Source organism: Alligator sinensis, unplaced genomic scaffold (genome assembly GCF_000455745.1).
Source record: "Alligator sinensis unplaced genomic scaffold, ASM45574v1 scaffold957_1, whole genome shotgun sequence".
NCBI lineage: Eukaryota > Metazoa > Chordata > Crocodylia > Alligatoridae > Alligator > Alligator sinensis.
Genome location: NW_005842039.1, coordinates 24,994 through 47,176, shown reverse-complemented (window position 1 = coordinate 47,176; position 22,183 = coordinate 24,994). Strand labels below are relative to the sequence as shown.

At 40.5% G+C, this 22,183-nt stretch overlaps 1 protein-coding gene across 1 annotated transcript in view; it reads right to left on the bottom strand.

Moving 5' to 3' along the window:
- Positions 1-11,110: 11,110 nt before the first annotated feature.
- The window catches only part of KIAA1551 (KIAA1551 ortholog), a 28,303-nt gene continuing 17,230 nt past the window's right edge, over positions 11,111-22,183 (bottom strand). Inside the window, exons 3-5 of the mRNA XM_025202858.1 lie at positions 15,089-20,781; positions 12,895-12,969; positions 11,111-12,256 (exon numbers count right to left, since the gene is read on the bottom strand). Of these exons, the coding sequence (XP_025058643.1) occupies positions 12,060-12,256; positions 12,895-12,969; positions 15,089-20,735 (5,919 nt within the window). The 5' untranslated portion in view covers positions 20,736-20,781 and the 3' untranslated portion in view covers positions 11,111-12,059. The remainder of the gene's footprint in view (positions 12,257-12,894; positions 12,970-15,088; positions 20,782-22,183) is intronic.

Sequence of the window (22,183 nt, the reverse complement as noted above, 5' to 3'; positions counted from 1 at the left end):
AGACCCCCTTGGTGAGCCAGGGGGGCTTCCGGACACTCCTGCCCCCTTTGCTTCTTGTCGGGAAGCAAGAACAAGTGTCTCCCCTTTTGCTGAGACACAGGAAAAAGCCTTTATTCAGCTACACACCCAGTTCTCCCGAAGATTCAAATATTGTCACCCTAATACTTACATTTAAGATAAATGGAAAAGTTGGGTCTGTTACGGATGTGTTTCTTAACACATCATGGTCATGAGGCTTAATTTTGGACTATGGATTCATTGCAACAGTTTGGAAGGGGCAGAATGAGGCTATATATGGGAAGAATGCAAGATAAATCTTGAGAAAATATCATAAGTGAGGTTTTCACAACAAAACATTTAAATTAGCTCAGGGATAGGCAATCTTTTAAGGTTGTGGGTTGAACTGACTCAGTTTGGTTTAAAGGCAGGAAGAAAGGGTGGCACTAGGATCCAACTGCTGCCATTGATTTTCCCCATAACTAGGGGAAAGCACCCCCAGCCAGCACTATTCCCTACTAAAAACCCCTGCTGTCAAATGCTACCAAATCCCCATGTCTGTGGCCTGAATCAAACAGCTCCATGGGCTGGATGCAGCCTGCGGGCCATAGGCAGCTGATATGTGAACTGGTTATTATGCAATATTGTCCACCTGCTCTGTGTCAAACCAACATAACTAGCAGCTGAGATATTGTAGGTATACTGATATGCCTTTATAGGGCAACAGGTTGTACATGACATTCTTCAGATGGTCCTGTTGCATGAAACACAGAAGCCACAGCAGATCCAGATGCTCCTCTTAGATACTTCTTTCTAAGTAATCTATTGAACAAACAGCAGCCAATTTAATCAAATATTGCAGTGTAATGGTCCAGAACTAACAAAATACTGGAAATGAAGTACACATGGAACCTGAAACTGACCAGGACTGTAAAAAAGTATAAAATCTCTCTATTGCTTGAGAGACATAAATAAAATTGTGTTGTATAAATTAAGTGTGTAATCATTGTGAAATCGTGCAATCAGCTAACTACTCCCCCAGCCAGTGCATCAAAACGAATCAGTAAATTGTGTGGGATTTTCTCTATTCCATAACCCACTAGAGACAGGTATGAGCTAGTGGAGCAGGGACTGATGGCAGCTTTGCCACACAGCTGGTGGCAGTCCTAAAAAATTGAATTCTGTCAAGCCTAATCATAGGGTTAGGAACCTTTCTTTCTTTCCTTGCCTTTCTTTCAAAATAATAAATGTGTCATTTCCTATTCTCGATTGTAAAGAGACATTCTAGATCCAAATAACCCTGGGGTGGAACTAATATTTTCATCTACATCTTGTAAACATCTAGCTCACCCTACAGAAGAGGACTTGCTAGCTGATCCCATACATGTTACTGACAAGATGCTATTATAGCTATCAACAATTAAATATACAATAACAATACATTTATTTTCAAACAATGGCCGAATTCAGCCATAAAAATCATAGAAAATTAGGCTTAGAAAGGACCTCAGGAGGTCATCTAGTCCAGCCTTGTAAGACCCATCTCAAAAAGGCCTCTGGGAAGAGGCCAAGCTGGCAGCCCAGAGGGGGGGGCGGTCAGTTTTGCAGAACCCGGAGGCCACGAGACAATGACCTAATGCATCTGCTGATCAGCCAAAATGGAGAAATGGGAAATGCTTTGAGCAACTAACTGTTCTGGAAAGTACCAGAAATAGCCATGAAGATGGGAACTGCGGCAAGGCCCGAAGTGACCCTGCTTTGCAGCATACGATGAAGCTTGCTCTAACCCATACAAGGTGATAAGGCTAAAGGCGTTGTGTGATTGGAGGATCTCAGGAAGATGAGAGACAGAAAGGTATAAAGGTTCTAAGAACAAAGCCTTGGGTGGAACTACTTCAGGGAGGAAAAGTCTGAGGACCCGATAAAGGAAGTAGTCTCACCAAGCAGGACACTGGGTGGGGTTCCCGAGACCCATCAGGTAATTACAAGGGAACAGGGTGTGTAGTGCCTTTCCTCCAACCCAACGCGCTTGCTATTCTTGAACTAGGTATAAGATCATATCAAATATGTGTTATTGATTTTCCTGTTCCTGCAATAAAAATAAATCCTTAGATTTTACCTGGTGTGTGACTTGTGGGTTAATCACCTACCCCGGGAAAGGGAGGAAACCCCTACAAGCCGCCTCCTCAAAGCAGGACCATTGCCAACTAGATCATCCCAGCCAAGGCTTTGTCTAGCCAGGTCTTAAAAACCTCCAAGGATGGAGATTCCACAACCTTTCTGGGTCACTGGTTCCCGTCTTTCCAGTGTTTTACTACACTCCTAGTGATAAAGTTTTTCCCAATATCCAACCTAAACTTCCCTTGCGGCAACTTGAAACCATGGTGCATTGCTCTGTCATCTGCCACCACTAGGAACAGTCTAGCTTTGTCCTCTTTGGACCCACCCTTCAGGTAGTTGAAGGCTGCTCTTAAATCCCCACCTCTGTTATGCAAATGGTATAACTACTAGCTTTAGGTTACGTAAATAACATGGAAATAGACTTTTGTCTATTGCCTTAATCTTGTGCATCTTGATGCTTTTTTTTGGTGTATTTTCTTGAGTTTTGCACTGCCTTAAGAAACTCCATTTTGTATTGCTCTGTAGCTTGACATAAGTGTTTGGCCTTTCACTCCTTTGAACACCGTGTGTGTGAGGGAATGGGCGAAAGTGTGGTTGCGGACAAAGAAAACACCAGTTGGCGACTGGCTGAAGAATGCAAACAGATAAAAGACAAAAACAAGAAGAATCCACCCCAGAACAGTGAAAGAACAATCTCAATCAACCTTCAAGGAGGAACACAGTGATAACACAGCAAAAGCCCAGAGGACTGAACGAATTGACAAGACTATAGAAGGTGTGGAAGACGTGTTGATTTTGGATCTTGTTCTGCATATCGTTCTGGAGCGTCAGTTCACCTGACAAGACGGACCAACAGAACCCGACTCCCATTGGTGATCAACTTAGCTGGCCAATAAGTTGACTTGAGCACCAATGAGACTGGTAACATATACCAGCACAGAACAGAAATCGGCGGGGGGGGGGAGGTACATGCGTACTAAGCACTTAATCAACCAACGCGGCGTCTTGCCTTGCCCCCTTTTACAAACATTTTGCTCTTTATTTTGAGCTAATTGGTTAAAACCTTGGCCTTCTCTTCTCTAGACTAAATAAGTGCAGTTCCTTCAGCCTGTCTTCATAAGTCACACATCTCAGCCCCCTCACCATTTTTGTTGCATTCCACTGGACTCTCCCCAGTATGTCTATATCCTTTCTGTAGTGGGGGGCCCAGAACTGAACACAGTACTCCAGATGTGATCTCCCCAAGGCTGAAGAGAAGGGAATAATCACTTAGCTTGATCTGCTGGCAACACTCTTACCAATGCATCCCAATATGCCGTTAGTCCTCTTGGTAACAAGGGCGCACCCAATTCATATTCAGCTTGTCCACTGTAACCCCCAGGTCCTTTGCCTGGACAGCAGCTGTCCAGGCAGTCATCCCCCAGCCTGCATCAGTGCCTGGGATTGTTTAGCCCTAAGTGCAGGACTTTGCACTTATCCTTAAGGAACTTCATGAGATTTCTTTTGATTCAATCCTTGCTTTATGTGGTAAATTTAATTTACAATTGTTTCTAATAGTCTGATTTTTATACACATGTAAACAAACAGAAGGGCTAAGCAACTACTGTTTAAAACAGAAACATTTCCAGCATTTCTATTTCCTAATTGCTTTTTTTAAAAGCCTTTGTCAAAATATATTTTGGCTGCTGCTTTTTTTTGTCCCTATTTTTTCAATTCTTTAGCTATTTTACAAATTAACTCATTTCAAACGTTCCTAGTATTTTTACATTTTAAAAATCCATTTTTAACTCCTCCAACATGTACACAAACATTTTGGCATTTTCATTTCTCTACCTGTCATTACTTTGAAAGGAGTTATACAATTTTAAAATGGAGGAGTTTTAATTTGCCTCACTAGTGGCTGTAAATCCTTATGGCTAATAAGCAGGAATTCTGGTTTTGTTTAAAAATCCCAAATTCTGATAAAAAAAATCCCAAATTCTGATAAAAAAATCCCAAATTCTCTTATTAAAAACTTCCAAATCCGCGTTTTCCCACAATTAAAATGAAACACCACTAATACCCCCCCCCCCGAAGTACTTCTGGTCCACTGCTGAGTGCGCGCGGGAGCCGCCCCCCCAAGCTCAGCAATTTGCCGTGGGGGGGGACCCCAGGTGCACCCCCAGACCCAGGAAGCACCAGTTGCCAAGCCGGGGGCGGGGGGGTCTCCTGCGCACTCCGCTGAGGACCTAGAAGTGGACTGGAAGTGCTTCTGGTCCACCGCCAAGCACGCTGGGGGACCCACCCATGTTCCCATGGGGCGCTCCATCTGCCCCATCATCTCAGTGTTCACGAGCTGCCTGGTACCTCGAGGTATGTAGACAAAACATATAAAGTTGTGTCTATGAATCATTGAATCTCTCCAAAACAATTTAGAGGGTTCCGATTCAATTCAGAAAGATTAAAAAGGTCTCCTGATTTGATTTGGATGCTGAATCAGGCCAAATCAAATCAGCGACTGAAGCTTCGCACAGCCCATGTGTGTGTGTGTGTGTGTGTGTGTCCCACTGGTGCCCCAGACTCCTAACCCACAGCCCCCTGCCCCCTCCAGAGGGGGTGCCCAGCTGCTGGGGGTACAGGACATGGAGGCTACATCCTACTTGTTCCCTGCTCCATGGGTGCCAGCTGCAGCTGTCCAGCAGTGCCTGAACTTACGGGTGGCATGGCCAGAGCAGAGCCAAGTGGAGCAGGGGTGGGGTGGCAGATGTGGGCTGCGCAGTGGTGGGCTCTGCACCCTGCTGCTCTCCCCCCACAAGCCTTCATGGTCCATCAGGTAAGACCAGGTACAGGAGGATGGAGCAGGATGGGGAAGCTCAGTGCTGCCACCACCACAAGTCCAATGCCAGCTGTGCCACCGAAGTGAGGCACCCTCTGCCCACCTGGCAGCAGAAGGGGGGCACAACTGGGGGAGGAGGTGGTGGTGTGGGTGCCAGTGATGGAGGAAGATATGGTCTGTCCACTGCAGGGCTTGGGGATCCCTTCCCTGTTGCTCTCTCCCCCGGAGGCCTCTGTGGCCCTACAGGTGGGACCTGGTACAAGATGGAGTGGGGCACAAAAACTTAATGCAATTGCCACTGAGTGCCCTGTGCCAGCCACACCATGATGAGGTGCCCCCTGCCAGGAGCGGGGACAGCTGTGCAGAGTTGTGCCTCCCCACTGCTGCAGGGTGGGCAGGGGTTGCCTCATGATGGTGCAAATTCCTAGCACCATTGGTACCACCCCGAGCCTCCCTGCCTCACTCTGACCTCCTGTGCCAGGTCCCACCCACTGGGCTGCAGAGGAAGCCATGCTGCAGCTTTGCATGCCACTGTGGGTGGACAAATCTGGGGCAGCACGTGTCCCCCCCCATGCTCCCCTGATGGGTCACCTCTGCATCCAACCCCTCCCCCCAGGAGGGCACACAGCAGGGGGGAGCCTCCCCAAATGAGCCACCCATTGCTCTGTCCTGCTTCGTGGCTGCATGTTCCCACCTCAGCTGGGCACTGCCCACAGCCCCACACTCCCCCCCCCTCATTGTGGCCGCTGCCTCAATTTGCACTCCTCCCCCCGAATCTACCCGTAGGAGCTGCTCTCCAACTCTGCCTGACTGTATTTCCAGCCACGTACACGTGTCCTGCTCCTCCCAGCCCTAAGCAGACCCTTGCAGGATGGAATTCTACCAGCCTGCAAGAGGAAACCTGTATTTTTCTCCTTTAAACAAGAAAATCTGCTTCTTTTCTGTGGCAAACAGAAAACCCAGATCCTTGCTAATAAGCAAAGCTATCCCAATCTTCCCTGTTTATATGCAAACTTTCTTAACATTTTGGAGGATTCTGCTTGTCCATTCCACCTGCCCTGAGGAACTCATGCTTTATATCTAATACTAACATCCACTTTTGTAGTAGGAGTAGCAGCAGCAGCAACAGGAACCTTTATTTTACAGAATCATTCAGGAAGGGCAAGAATTCATCTAGAAGCAAAATTCCTAGGCCTCTCTCATCCTGAAGGTTTTAAAACTTACAGCTTTCATCTGTTAGGAGAGTATCCTAACCGCTAGGTTTGGGGGCTAGGGGAAGATGTTTTCAAATATCCTCTGTTGAAGTTGCCTTGTCACCACCACCACCATCTTACTTTGTTCAGAAAGACCACAGAAGCTTTATCTACTTAAATATTTGTTAAGCCAGAAAGCAATATAGATTTTCTAGCTTACTAGTTAGGATGCCTAGGTCCCAGTCCCTACTTTAGTAAATTATTTATATAATGTGGAACTGTTTCAACAGGGTATGAAGGTGCCTCACCCCAGAAATCCTTATAGGCCAATGGGTAGAACTGTCAGGGAAGAAGTTGATATGCTCTCCTCCTCAAGCAAAAAGGGAATTAGATTGGGGGCTGGCATATCCTGACAGAGTACTCTGACCACTGAGCTATTCAATAAATTCAGTAGTGGTTGAAAACAGTGATTTTTCAGCAAATTCACTATTTGCTAAGAAAATAACTTCCATCTGTAATGGCAAAGCAGGATTAAGAAACATCTGAGGTAGAACAGATATCATAAAGTTGTTTTTGAAACAGTACAGTTTAAATTAATCAGATCAAACAAATCTAAGGCCATTTTTTAAATTAGCTTTGCCATTGTTCATTATTTAGACAGTCACAACCGCGTCCTGAATTCTCTTAGCTTTGCATTGTTAAGTTTATATTTCTTGTTCTTAACTGCCATTTCACAGCTCTGCCATGCCCTCCTTTGCAGACTTCATTGCTCCTCATGTTCCAGCTCTTCCCCAACCTTGCTCTATAAACAATGTTGTCAATGATCAAGACCATTCCCAGCCTGCTCCCAGCTCAAAAAAAATAACATCTTTCTCCGGTCATGCACTCCGAAAGGATGGATCCCCACTTCTGCAGAATAGGCAAGCTTAGTCAAATGCTCTGGACTCAGTTAACATTGACACCAAGTGCATAAAAAGATCATCAAAAGGATTATAAAAAATAACAACAACCCACCAAAAAGGTATCAAAATGATTAAGTTATTCTTAAATCCAAGAATGCAGCCTCCAGCCAGCTCACAAGCTGGGGAACTCCAGTTTCCTTATGCCAGGAAAAACTGAAAACCATACCCTCTCAAAAACAAGCATACGTTCATTTTCCAAGCTAGTTATTCACATACATCACCTGTTTCATTCTGGGGGGCCTACCTTATGCATACAACTTCTTGCCTATCCTGCCGCCATCGCACCCCTCCTTTGTGACCCTTTCTGCTTATCAAATAGTTAATAGCAAGCTACATATTCAACTTGCATAAGCTTATGAGAAAGGCAAATGTTCAGCTGTTAGCTGTAAAAGGATCTTTATTTTTGAAAAAGTGTGTTCACAAGCATAAGTACAACCTGGGCGCCGCACTTCAGGAGGGATGTGGCCAATATGGAGAGGGTCCAAAGTAGGGCCACCCGCATGATATGGGGGCAGCAGGGCAGGCCCTACGAGGAGAGGCTGAGGGATCTGAACCTGTTTAGCCTCCAAAAGAGAAGGCTGAGAGGGGATCTAGTGGCAGTCTACAAACTAGTCAAGGGGGACCAGCAGGCATTGGGAGAGTCCCTGTTCCCCTGAGCACTCCCGGGACTTACAAGAAACAATGGACACAAGCTAGTGGAGGGTAGTTTCAGGCTAGACATTAGGAGGCGGTATTTCACTGTCAGGGCGGCTAGGACCTGGAACCAACTTCCAAAAGAAGTGGTGCTGGCTCCTACCCTGGGGGGTCTTTAAAAAAAAAGGCTGGATGAACATCTGGCCAGGGTCGTTTGACCCCAGTACTCTTTCATGCTACGGCAGGGGGTCGGACTAGATGATCTCCTCAGGTCCCTTCAGACCCTACCAACTATGAAACCTAGCTGGGTACGATCATGGAAACTTTACATTTGGATGTGTATTTATATAGCTGAGGTTATGGGGCACTGCTCTTATCCCCTGATCTGCATACACGTGCAATATACATGGTTTCAAAACCTCTTCTGGCTGGTTTGAAAAACACATTCACTTTATTTAATCTGCCATATTTTCTCCCACCTTTGATTTTGTTAGCACAGAATTTGTTTGGTTTTACCAAAGTTGCATTTAACAAACGTTTAACTTAGAATGACTCTGACAATGTTTCCTGAGGTTTGCTTCACCCTCACCTCATTTTGACATGCATATATTTCCAAGAATAGTAGAAAAGTATTCCCGCTAGTATTTTACATACGTGTGTGTGTTGTTGTCCTTTGCAGGCAAAGTTAACCACATCCAGTGGTGGGGAGGGAGAGAGAGAGAATAAAGAAAAAAAGTGGGAAAGAAAAAAGGAGAAAAGAGAAAAGGAAAAAAAAAAAGACAAAAGGAGAAAAAAGGGAAATAGAAAGGGGCGGGGTGGAGGCTAGGTCGCCTGGGTGCGTAGGTGACTGCAGCAGGGGCAGGAGAGCAATGAGGACTGGATACGGGAGGTTTTTGTTTTCCTGGAAATGCATTTCTTCATTGCTTCTGCCGTGTGTTGCTGTTCGAAGGCAAGCGCTCTGTTCTGGATTGAAGACTTCCAGAATGGACAATCATGAGCAATTTTCTCCCATGACTCCGGATCGACACCAAAACTCTTTACAGACACCTTTAGGGTGTCCTTGTACAGTTTCTTTGGTGCGCCGTGAAAGTACACTCCATTTGACAGTTTGTCGTAGAAGATTTTCTTCACCAGGCAGGTGTCAGGCATTCAAGAAAGGTGGCTGGCCCATCTTAGCTGTGCCAGTTTTAGTAGTGTGCAACTACCGGGGAGAGCTGATCTTCCGAGCACCTCGTGTCCAGAATCTGGTCCTGCCACTTGATCTTTAGTATCTTTCGCAGGCAGCACATGTATGCATGTATGTAAAATTTCCCATTTTACATACATAACTAGCATGAATACTTTCCACTTTAGTGCAACCATAATATAAATCAAATTTTATGTAGTCCTATGCAAAAGTTTATGTAAGCAACAATAATTGTATACTGTATTTTTTCATACATAATACACCTCCAAATAAGAGACCTCATTTTTGAAAGGCAGAATAAAGAAAGATCTTTCCTTCAGAGCTTCTGCTGAGGTGGGTGAGAGAGAAACTGTCCCCAGCCAGAAGCTAGGGAGCCTGATGTGGAGCTTAAGTTTCACTCCTCACTCCCACCTCCTGCAGGGGAAGAAACTTCCATTACAATTCCTTGCTTATCATGTACATCCTAATTTCCAGAAGCTAGATTCTGGAAAAAAGGTACATGATATATGCAAGAGAATATGGTATTTATATATCTGCAAATAAAGATCCAGCTTATTGTTAACACACCTTGCCCAAAAAAGTGTCCTTTTTTTATCTGCACGATTGTTTTGTTTAAAGGAAGATGGAAGAGTACACTGCGTGAAAATACACAATCACGACACATATACACCATGAAAGTTTAACTGACAAGGAGCTGCTGGGTGCTAACAGCTGATGAACTGATTAAAGCCACCCAGTATGGGGACTGTTCTCTCCCAGGACTTTTTAATTGTAACCATCTAATCAATGCTTATTACTGAACAGAGGTAGCTGTATATTAACATTTAATGTACTACTGATGTACATTAAATGGAACCAAAAAACCCAAGTGATCTTATGACATGAAAGAAGAATCTCTGGCTGAATTATGGTCATTATGTACTTGAATCTCAACAAAGAGGGCACAATACTCTGAGTTCAATCTGACAGCAGCCTATTACTGATGACCTTGCAAAAGAATACATGCAAAAGGGTCATTACAGATATTTAGGACACAACAGTCATCAACTAATTGTTTAAACATTTGCTGAAAGGAATTTAACTATTCAAGTGAGCCAAACAGCAAATGGAATTCATACTAGTTCTCAACAGGAGCTGGTTACCATTGACACAGTAGACAGACAAGACAAGAAAAAGGAATACACTTCATGTGGATGGTAAGCTTCAAGATAAGAGAAAATATGTTCTTTTAAAGTTGCCAGCAATATTTGAAATATTCTCCTGGCATGCAGTTCTCACTGCCCAACTCCCTTTCTATTTTCAAATAAAGGAACCTTAGTTTAAAAACTTTTAAAGAGGGGGAACAAAGAAAAAGACAATATTACTATAGGAAAAAATAATGGGATCGCTCTTTTGAACAACTACTAGTTTCTTCTTCCCACGTAGGTCCAGCCTAAACCTGTTCCCTCAGTACTCCAGTGCAGTGGTTTTCAACCTTTTTTGTACAAGGACCCACATGTAAACATCAGTGGTCAGTCCCAACCCAGTGCCCCTCACTCCCAACCTGCTGCCCCCTGCCCCCAGCTCCCCAGTGTGTGGGGCAGGGAGTGGGTGGAAGGGGTAGGGGAGCAAGAAGCCCCTCATAGGCTGGAACTCTGCCAGCCTGCCAGGAAAAAGACATGGCTTCCCACATTTTTCTCCTTTAAAGGAGAATCCATTTTTAAAGTTTGTTCACAACCCTTTCATACATTCTTGTGGCCTACTTTTGAGTCGCAACCCAAGGGGTGAGAAAGACTGCTCTACTGGAAGGAGGCTGCTGATAATTCAGCAACTTCTATTCATCTTTGGACTTCCAACCTCCCCTTTTCTCCTCCAACCCACATGATGACAGGAAAAAGATGCTGAACAAGAAAGATGATCCTGAGTAGCCTCTTGGATCTGAGCGCATCTGTAAGATTCAGCTGTGCAATCTGAAACAAATTCTGCTCAGTTAGCTCCCTGCCACCTAAACCAAGGCCAGAGTGACATATAAACTAAAGGCAACACCAGGCACCTACTTTTACATTTGAATTAGTCCAAGTCATTTTAAGAAAATTCTGCTTTCTGTGCAGAATTTGTCATTGCCTTCAATACCCATTCAACAAGTTACTCTTAAGTGCAGTTAATGAAGTAAGTTATTTTTCTAGCTGAAAAATACCAACATTAATTATTCAGAATAAATGTATTTAATGCAAGAAAAAATGGTTTGGGTAATATGCAGTAGCTTTATTTTCAGTATAAAGGTTTAAACGTATAAAGAAATCAAATGAAAAAAGATTCTGAAAAAATATGACAATTCAAAATTCTGAACATATTACTCAAAAGGCACTTAAAGTGACATCCAATAATGAAAATAATTTATCTGCCACAGTGAATGTGTAGGTTTTAAACATTAGCTAATGTAGCTTAAAGATACAGGAATTTGTTTATAGTCACTAGATAAAGTGAGCAAAACTGTCTAGAAAAAATTGAATTCAAATTTCCTAGACTTCAAAGCATTGCTCCTTTTCTTTCAAGTATTAGGAAAGTATGAGAAACTTACCCTAAAAATTAGGGAAGAAAAACATTAACTAGTCACTTGTAGCATTATGTCAAGAAAGTACTAGTTTACTTTGTGACAAGTTTTATGAAGTTAATTTTAACAAAACTGGATAGCAGCGTGAATACTTCATGGTATCCCCTGATCAACATGCTCAGCTATAAATGCTTTGTTCCATATTTCTATTATGGTCAAAGTAAAAACAAACAAACAAACAAACAAACTTTTCCACAAAAAAAATAAAAAGACAGGAATATTTAGAATATCATAAACAGAAAATGTAGGTGCAAATCTTGTGAATCTACCCTTGATCCCTTTTGCAACTAGTAATATTATTTCCACTGACCAGCAATGGAAAGTACGACAATTGAAAGGGATTTTGTAGAACCAGAAATTGGCTGACATATTTTTGAATGGTTTAAATGCTCTTGGGACTGATAGCTTCAGATAAAGCCACAAACCTTTTTAAAAAGATGTCCTAGAAAAGGAATTAACTTGACAAATTTTCAGTAGAAAACCCATTTAACAAACACAAACTGTGTAAGTGAAGAAACCCAGAAATTTCTTGTGCAAAAAAATACTTTTGTGGTGGTACTCATCTAGTATTACTGAGGGAGAACTGTACTAAATGGCTGCTATCTAGGCTTTTGCTTCTTTTTGCCAGATACATTTTCCTGTAGGTCTCAAACATTGCTTTTGAGTCTTTGGTTGACAGAGGAAGAGCCTCATTTCCTAGAGCCTCATTTCCTTCCAACATTTGTATGGCTGTATCAAGTGGAATGCTGTTGTCATCTGCAAGACAGATGTGGAATCAGTTACAATGAACAGAGCTTTGAACATCTGCAGCTTGCTTGCAATATCAGTAAGCTATGTAATTCACTATTTTGAAAGAAAAAATATAAAAGCCAACATTCAAAGTGCAGGAAGAAAGAGATTAAACATGCAATATTTAATTTTAGGGCCACCCACTGTGAAGATATATTATTATGCTTTACTAAAAACCGTGCAATCTAGTATTAACCTCACCACCGAACTCCCCTTTTTAATATGGAACTGTAATGCTTGCAACATGTGGGGGGCAAAAGACTTATATCAAAAAATGTTAGCTGAATATTCCAATCAATTCTACTACTGATTCAAATGTAGCAACTGAAGCCCAACATGGGGAAAGTTCCAAAGGCTTCCAGCTTTAACACTTTCTAATGGCAATAAGTGCATCCAAAAAGACAAAGCCATGCGTACACAAATCCACTAATTTGGTACTACTGAACTAACTAGTGGAAGTACCAGTAATGCCAATCTTTTATTAAGATTTCCTAATGTAATTAAACAATTTTATTATCAACTAAACTTTATTATAAACTCAATTTTTTTTTAATAAACTCTAAATAGTATTTTAAAAAAAAAAATCAGTAAGTAACTCAAATCACCTTGAGCTGTCTCTTCTGTTTTTCTTTGCTTCACTGGCTTATAATTTAACCAATCTTCTTTTTTACTTTTGATTCCTGTGAGTTAAAAGGAAAGGCTTTTTCAATGATCTCTAACTTTCCCAGGCTTACATTACAGTTAACAGGTATTTAAATGGAAAAACAAACTTCAGTAGGGTTGCTGGGTTTAAGTTTATAGCTCTAAATACATGATCCTTCTTTATAATAAACCTAAAGGACATCACCTACTATAAAATGACAACCTCTAGCTCAAAGGTCTCATACAGACATTTTCTCCTGGGAGAGTTGCTGCTTTCCTAGGAGAAACCACAAGTGTACAGGTGATCAGGCTCTTTCTCCCATATGAAAAATAACCACTCCAGGAGAAAAATAACCTGAGAACAACCAAAGTTAAATCACTCCCAGGAGAGTTTCTCCTCAGAGAGTAAATGTCTGTACATGCCAAAAGTAGAACCCAAAGCAAAGTCACTCCATGGTACTAGGCAGAAGGTTTAACAGTCAGGAAGAACTAACAGGGAAGGAAGATGTTATCTCCCTACCCATCTTGCAGAAGAAAATGGGACAGACCTCAGTTATCCAGTGTGCTATGTTAGAATCTTTTATTTATTAAGAAATCTGGGTGAAAGAAAAAATACAGAACTGCAACTGAGAGCCTGCACTTTATTCTAACTACACATCCATTTACAGAATCCTTCTTTTAAAAGTTTTTTTGATTATCACCTTTTTTAAGGGATCATGCCATCTCACTTTGACAGAACAAGTTTGAAAATGCCCTGGGTTTTGTGCGCGTGTGCGCGCACGCATGTCCCACAAACCCTGAAGTGGCAAAAGAGAGGACAGGTTTTCAAACAAGGTCACAACAGGAAACTATATGGCAATGGTCTTCACAGTAACATACATCTCCAGAAGTGGTGGAGAAAAATCTAATTGGGAAAGTAAAGGTGATCAGAGGAAATTTAGGTGATCAAATGATTTTGGGAAGTAGACAGATGGATCATAAGTTTGAATCCAAGTACTATCCTCCCACTCCTTCAGCTTTTCAGATGGCCCCTCCTACTTTTTGTAGGAGATTTTAAAACATCCATCTAACTAGGTTTTTATAGCATATGCAGGTTGTGAACTGATTAAATATTTTGAATGTTCCAAACTGCTTTGAAATATCTCTGAAACATTTCAGTAGGTAAGCACACAGATAAAATGACTAACACAATGCTCCAACATGGCAAAAATGTATCTGGAGGGAGCGGGTACTATTTTATACTGATGTTATATGCATGTAGCAGGTTGGTCTTCAAGTCATCACAAAATACAGTGCTCTTCTCTTCACCTTCATGGCCTCCCTGGAACCTAGGCACTGCCACCACCCTATAGACTCCCTGCACATTGGCCACTGTCAGCTGGATACTGTTGCAGTTAGTCCCACAGGGTACTCAAGTGTCCAGCATGCCGGAAATACTAACTGACCATCTATGCCACTCTCCCCTCCCTGTTGCAGGATGGAGCAGAGCTGCATACCAGTGCAACTATTTTGAAGCATTCCATTCCATTCCACAGGAAGCTTTAGGTTGTCCAGGGTCAAAACGCTCCTTTTAAAAAAAGTTTTAAACCCCATTACACTTTGAAATGTTTCAAATATAACATCTGTCTGCACCCTTCAACATACACTGTGTGCTTACTCCAGCTATGCCCCATAAACATTCACAACTATCTTAGGTAACCTATGCCAATTAAAAAAAAAAAAAAAAAAAAGATAAAACAAAATGTAAAGATAATGCTTACCACACAGCCAAGGCAAATGAAAGAAAACAGCTTTGTGATTCTGAGAACAGCTTGAGCCTCAGTTTCAAACTGTCACATTCATATAACTTATCTATTATTCATCACGGTCTACATGAAATTTAAAAGGAATGGGACCGTTTCATTTCTCAAGACATATCAAGGCAGGTATGGTTAGCGACAATACTGGCAGTAAATTCCTTTCAGCTTTATATTATTGCATTCAACCTAATTTGGCATTAACTTTTACTCTTGTATGCTACCACAAGGAGACACACACACACACACTTTTTTTTTTTTTTTTTTTAAATACATGGGGGAAAAATTACCTTCATACTGTCCACACTTTTTTTTTTTTTTTTTTTAAATACATGGGGGAAAAATAAACTTCATACTGTACCTGCCACATGGCATTTCTTTCTGTCAGGAGAATGTTTCATATCTAAACTTTCTCCATCAGTTGCTGTACTTCTAAACAGTATCTCTGGGCACATTTTAAACTCGAGCATTGGAGGTTTATGTAGTTTATCTTCTTCTGAAGGGAGGGCATCAGTTTTCCACTCCTGGCTGTACTCGGAGGCTCTGTTACGTTTTATATGCCATATAGGTTTGGCAGGAGATGTCTCTAGTTTTGTCAGACAAATGCTTTCCTGGGCAGTGCATTTAAATGCAACTCTATTCAGGTAGGTTTTTTTTTGTTCCCTTTGAAGAGAAATGCTTAGTCTATTAGTTCTTCTACTTGAATGTAGCAAATATTTTTCAGGAAAACTTCTCTCAGAGAGTTTCTCTCTGTTTTGACCATCCAGGTGTCTCTCTTTGCCAGAAACAGCTTTAGATTTTGTAGAAGGGCGTCCCCTTTTCTTGTGTAGTTTAGGGCTGCTACAATCTGCTAAAGAGCTTCTATATTTCCATCGATCCCCCTCTTTTGATTTTGCAGATCTCTCAAGATTTGCCACATTAGTGCTTTGCTCAATGTGCAATGCACGTTCAGAAGTGTTTGCTTCACGCTCCTTGATCCCATCACCTTCTAATCTTGGTTTTTTAGACTCTCCCTTTCCACGCATATTTTCTTTCCTTTTTAGTCTACATAAGGGCTCGTGGGATGGGAGGACTCTTGTAAGTTTGTGCTGAGAATACTTGTAGTTCCTTGAACATAAGTCTTTGTCACTTCTATTTGATGATTTACTCAGGGCAGCATGATTATCCAACTTATGTTTTATTTCGTTAATATTAAACCTGAAATCACTGTTATGCTTGTGGCTAGGTCTCTTAACTCTGTGTGCTTCTTGCGCTTTCTGTTCAAGCTTTTTATATTTATTTTCTTTATACATTTTAATAAATTTGGCTCCATTTGTTTCTGAACTTTTTAATTTGCAGACATCCATTTTAGAGTTTACCGCCTGCCCTTCTGTTTGGGTGTTATCTTTTTCCAAAGATTCAACCTTGAAGACTTTTTCCCTCTTTACAGTTGACACTTCCAATTGTTTGGTATTTGTAGGGCTGACCTTTCCTGAAGCTAATTCCTCCCCTTTGTATTCCTGAGCATCTTTTTCATTAAAATAGACTTCTTTTCCTGAATGAGGCTGCAACTCTTCCTTCCGCTGGCCATTCACTTTCTTTAATTGATCAGTTTCTTTTTTCTCAGAGAGACTACAACACCAGATTATTTCTTCTTGGATTTTAAATGGTTTGTATTCACTACTCACTTCCGGCTTAATACTTTTGTTTATCGTGGAAATTTTTTTACATGCATCTTTGTCTCTTAAGGGAAGAGTTTGGCTCGCATCATCTTCTAATTTTGTAGGAACCTGCAGGTAGTTGTCCACTGCACAGTTAGTCTTTGTTGTTTTGTGATCAGTTCCATGATTATTTTCCTGTCTCTCTCTAAGGTCAACGTTTTCAGATTTTGAATTAATGTCATCATCTTGTTTCCCTAAAGTGGCATTTTTAGATCGACATGAACATCGTGGCACTTCGTATTCTGCAGCTAACCAACCCATTAAACAACAAAACATTTTTTTCTCTCTTGTAGGCACTCTGGTTTCTTGTGTGTTCTTTTCCCTTTCTGCGCATAGACCCTGATCAAGTAGATTTTTTGAGTTCCCTTTATCTAGAGATTCTATTTCTAGAGGAGGTTTTTGAGCATTTTCCACCTGGATTTTGTTAGAGGACTGGTGACTGTTTTCAGGAAACAGTTTTTTCATTTGTTCAGAGTTTAATATTTTGATTTGTATTTGATCTATGGGATCTTTAGCATCACAACTTTTGATGCAAATTTGAGTTTCTTTTCCAAACTGATGTTCTGCATGCTCAGTCACAGAATCTACATTTTCTATCAGCTCCCTTGGCAGCACGTCCACACGTTCGATTCCATAAGGAAACTCTTTTACAAGTTCAGTCAACTGATCACTGAGGTATGCTGGAGAAGTATCTGTACTGCTATTCCTTCCATCTGTACATTCATCCTCATTGGTTACATGTTCTTGTGTACTCTCTTGTCTTGCAATGCTATATTTATTTGTTTCAATTACATTAGATAAGTCATGTTTGTTTCTGATCAACTCCTGGTTAACAGCAGCAACTCTCTCACCATGTCTGGCAGTCCTGTTAGGCATATTTAACATATTTTTTTGTACTGAAGGAGAAATAATTTTAGAAGCATCTGCATTATTTTCTTCTGTAGAACTGCATACATTCATGTTTGAGATCTCATTTTTATTACACACATTTAAACTTGTTTTTTCTAATGACTCTGTTTTTTGCAATAGTATGCTCTCCCCTTCAAGAACATTGGCTTTCAGTTCATCTTTACAAGCTTCTAGTTGTTGCTCATTATGCTTTGTATTAGATGTACTTTCTTCTGGCATCAAGTTATTCCTCACTAAATGTAAAGGAACAGAACTGAACATATTTGCTATTTGTGAATTATAAAATGCATCACCTTCCACAAGTGAACAAACACTGGAAATCTGAAACATGCCATTGTCCAATATGACTTTTGTAGCATCTTCAGGTTCTAATAAGTCCTGCTTATCTTTACTCTCTTCTGTGGCCTCTTGGGGATTCAGACTTGAATAATTTTTGCTTGTTTCGAGAAAATGCTTATTTTTTAAACTGAGAGTTAGATCAGTTTTTGTTGCTACTTGAAAAAACGGACCATCTTTTTTTCGGCTTGTATCAGATGGAGACACTGAATTTACAAAACCTTCTACTATTCTGTTTCCACCAGCTGACTTTGTTTGTTGTACAGTTGAATCCACTTTCTGTTCTGGAACCGAGGTATCTGATTTTAAGTAACTAGTTTCTACTGCCTCTTTATCAACGTTTATCACAGATGAAACATCTCGTAGACTATGCACGCTACCTGCTTCTATCACTGGAAAAGAGGTTTCTGAACAAGTTTTCTCTTTGACTTGCAGGTCACTCTGAGTTTTCTCTTTAGAAAGGATTAAAGGAGAAACGACAGCAACTTGGGGTTCAAAACTCTTTATCAAATTAGAACCCAATGTATCATACTTTTGCCCAATAGGAAAAGTTGCTGAAGACAAATTTGCTTCATTTGTGCTTATTGCAACTTTATTTATCTCCCCTTTAGCTACTGCATTTCGGACGTTTTCTAAAATACAACACATACTCTGATCGTCAACTTTTTCAGAAGCTGAAGAAACTTTAGCTGATTCTACTTGACCACACTGAGCATCCACAGATCCTGGAGGACACTTTCTCCATAAAGCAAGACATGCAGCTAGCTCTTCCATTGAATAATTGAAACTTTTTGTTTTAGAACATGAATTTTCAGTAAGTGGTGGTGTATGCTGAGCCATGTGTGTTTGTGAATTAGTTACAAACTCAGCTCTCTCTGATACATGAGGATTTGTGATAGAAGCATTCAACACCTGCTCGTTGATCAAAGTTTTGGTTTTGTTCTCAGGTGCCTGAGAACAAATATCTTTAGCATGCTGACCCAATTCAGGACATGCTGATACTGAATGCTGTAAGTTTTCACTAGCATCTTTTGGCATTCTTGTGTTGGACAGGACAGTTCTATCTGAGAATGTTACGTTTGAAGGTTTTTTCTCATTCTGAAGAAGGGTAACCAGTATTTTATCAGCAATAGCACCAGACTTTTTCTCTCTCAATGCATTTGTGCTACTTAGCACAAACTGAAGAAATGAGGATTCACCAGGACTGGCTGATATATTCTGTGGTAGAACTTCATTACTTTTACCAAGTGCAGTAGAGCCTGAAGTGTTTTCAGTTTGTTTCAAGTTTTCTTGAGTAGAAACAACTGACAAGACATTTTTTGAATTCAAGACTGAAGTTCTCTTACTACTATTTACATAACCTGGGAGTTGATCCTGACCTTGAATCCAAAGAGAACTTAAAGAATCTCCATGCTTAGTCTGATGACTATTCTGAGTTTTATCTAATACTTCACTGATAAAGTTGGCTGTGATTTTGTCATTTCTTTCTTCAGGTTCACACTGTTCAAGATTCTGCATTCTTATGGTATCAGTTTGTCCAGATACCCGATTGTGATTGACCACACTGAAAAAAAGCATGTGGTTGGCGTTTTGATTATGTGAAGGAAGATCAGAAGTAATTCTGTCACGTTCTGAAGCCACTAAGAGATTTTGTTTATACTGAAACATCTTTTCAAGTATTGCATATTTTTTTTTAATTACAAGCAGTTTTGCGGCATCCTTGGCCAGACTCTCTTTTGTTATTCTCCACTTTCCTCCTCTGGATGACACAGTTCTAGAATTGACAGGGAAATCCATTGAACCTGTCTGTTTTTTTTGTGTGGAAATGGCTTCATTCAGTGGTTTTGAAACTACATCAGAAGGAACTGCTGAGATTTCTCCTGTGGTGGTACAAAGCCTTTCTAAAGTGTTAGTTGAAGATCTAGATGTTTCATTAACAGGCTGACTTAATGTCACATTTCCACCTGCCCAACTAGTTTCTCCAGACTGAAGTTTCTGACGGTGCTGTTGTACATCTTTATAGCAAGAGATGTGTTTTTGTTTTGATGTAGGTTTTTGCTGATTTGGGACATTTTCATTAGTTACACTTTGGAGTAACTGTTGTATAATTGGCAGAGATTGTGCTGATGATCTAGATTCATAATTAGGAGGCCTTTTATATGTTGGAGGACTTCCATTACAAACTTCAGATCCTGTATGCACAGATGTGTATTGTTGCAATTGTGTACTTACTGAAGTATTTGGACTTGATGAATGTGCAACCTGTAATGGATTATTTGGACAGCATCCTTGTTTTGAGGCATGTTGCCTAGGCAAACCACAAGACAAAGAGTTATGTTGAGAATTTACAAAATTATTTGATGACTGATTAACAGGTTCTGTTACACTACATTCTTGAGAAGAGTAAGGCCCATTCAAATTGTATTGTGATGCCTTTGCTACTGGCAGTCCTTTCGAACAATTACTCCTTTCGTGGCTACTTTGATGCAACATAATTCTTGTAGAATTAGGCTGTGCTAGTTGTGGCTGCATAGTATACATGTTTGTGGTCACAAACTGATTTTGTACTTCCTGAGGTATATTTTGTACATTACTTCCAGAGCTTATTTGGTAAGATTCAGTAGCTGGCCTTACATGTGAAAAACCATGTACATTAGTAAAAGCATTTGGCCAAAGAGTCTGAGTTGTGTCTGCTGGCATACGGGGATTCTGGTTAGGAAATTTTGGTGCTATTCGTACATATGAAGATGGATGTCTATCAAGTGAACGTTGTGTGTTAATAAAACCATTACCGGATAGAGGAACTTGTACAAAAGCTTGCTGCAACATACTGTATCCTTCGTTATTTACAAAAGGCGTTGAATTTGTAACCATATTTGTGTTGCTGGACTGCAGAAATACTGTTTGGTTACTTCCAGGATAAATGCAAGTATTCTCAGAGGGATATGTATTTGTTTGAGAGAAAGCACATCCATTAGAAAGTCCCTGTGATAAGTAAGTTTCTTGACTTTGCAAGTTATTTTGTGTATGAGCATTCTGGAGTGGTCTCACATTCCAGTCCATTTTGTCTTGATGCAGTTCTTTCCTCCTTGAGTTGAAATTTGCAATTCTAAAAGAAGAAAAATATTATTTTTTAAGCTCACACATTTTGGTTTTCAAAAACAAAAAGTCACTACAAACACAACTGCTGTAACAGCAGGAACTTCACTCCCCCATAACACAACCAGAACTTCACAACTGTCAGATTCTTAACATTTGTTTTTGATTTAAACTAGTTTCCCAATGTTTAAAAAAACAAAACAAAAAGCAAAAAACACTTAACAAGTTTTACATGCAATTGTCTTCAATCATTTTAGCACAATCAATTTATATATACATGCCATACAGAAACCTAAGCAATAAGCAAAAGCAACTAACCACAAAAATTTACAAAATGTAATACAGGCTCAAGTGTTGCTTCTAAAGGGCTGTCAAACTCCTGCAGCAACACAGTTCAAATAGACTGATACCACATGCAGACATTTGTTCTTCCAGGAGAAATTCTCCTGGGAGTAATTTAATCCTGGTCATCCCCAGGTTATTTTTCCCCTGGAGTGTCCATTTTTACTCTGGGAGAAAAAGCCTGAACATCTGTACGCTTGCAGTTTCTTCTAGGAAAGCAGCAACTCTCACAGGAGAAACTGAATGTCTGTACCATGTCATAGATAGCAAGTATAACAAGAGTAATTTCAATCCCTATCAACCCATTTATTAACTAATCAAAATATTAAATCAGGCACCAAGCATGTTCTCACAATTAGGTAATATCTGATACATAAGCTAACTTCACTTCTTAAGTCTTGGTGCAGCATTAATCTAGTTTATTTTATTTCTATTATTTTATGAGCAGTGATCCCAGTTTTCTGTTTAAAATTATAAATTCTCCGATTAAAACCCCCAAAATCTGTGTTTTTCCACAATTAAAATGAAACGCCATTATATAAAGAAGTATCAGTTAAGCACAATGTTTTATTGATATATTTAAGATTTTAAAGCAATTTGTAAGTCTACCAGCACCTCAATCACTATAATAAAATACATTCTAAATATCTGTAAAAAAACCAAAATCAAATGCCAAAATTTAATCATGCATACAAATCATGCGCCCTCCCATACTCCTTGGCTGGGCAGTGCCCCCAGCCCTGCCCAACTTGGTGCCTCCCTCACTATGGGCCCTCAACCTCTGTGGCACCCCCTGCCTGATCGCCCTCCTCACACTCCCCTCAGCCCCTTGCAGTCTGGAACTCTGCCATCCTGCAAAGGAAAACTGGCCATTTCTCATGTCTTTCGCCTTAAAAAAAAAGAAAAGCTGCATCTTTCTCTTTAAAGAAAAAATCTGCATTTTACTATAGCAAATGGAAAACCTGGACCCTGCTTATGAGCAGGGATCCTGGTTCTCTGATAGAAAAAAAATAAAAATAAAAAAATAAATAAAAAATCATGAGTTCTCTGACAAAACCCCCCAAATCCGT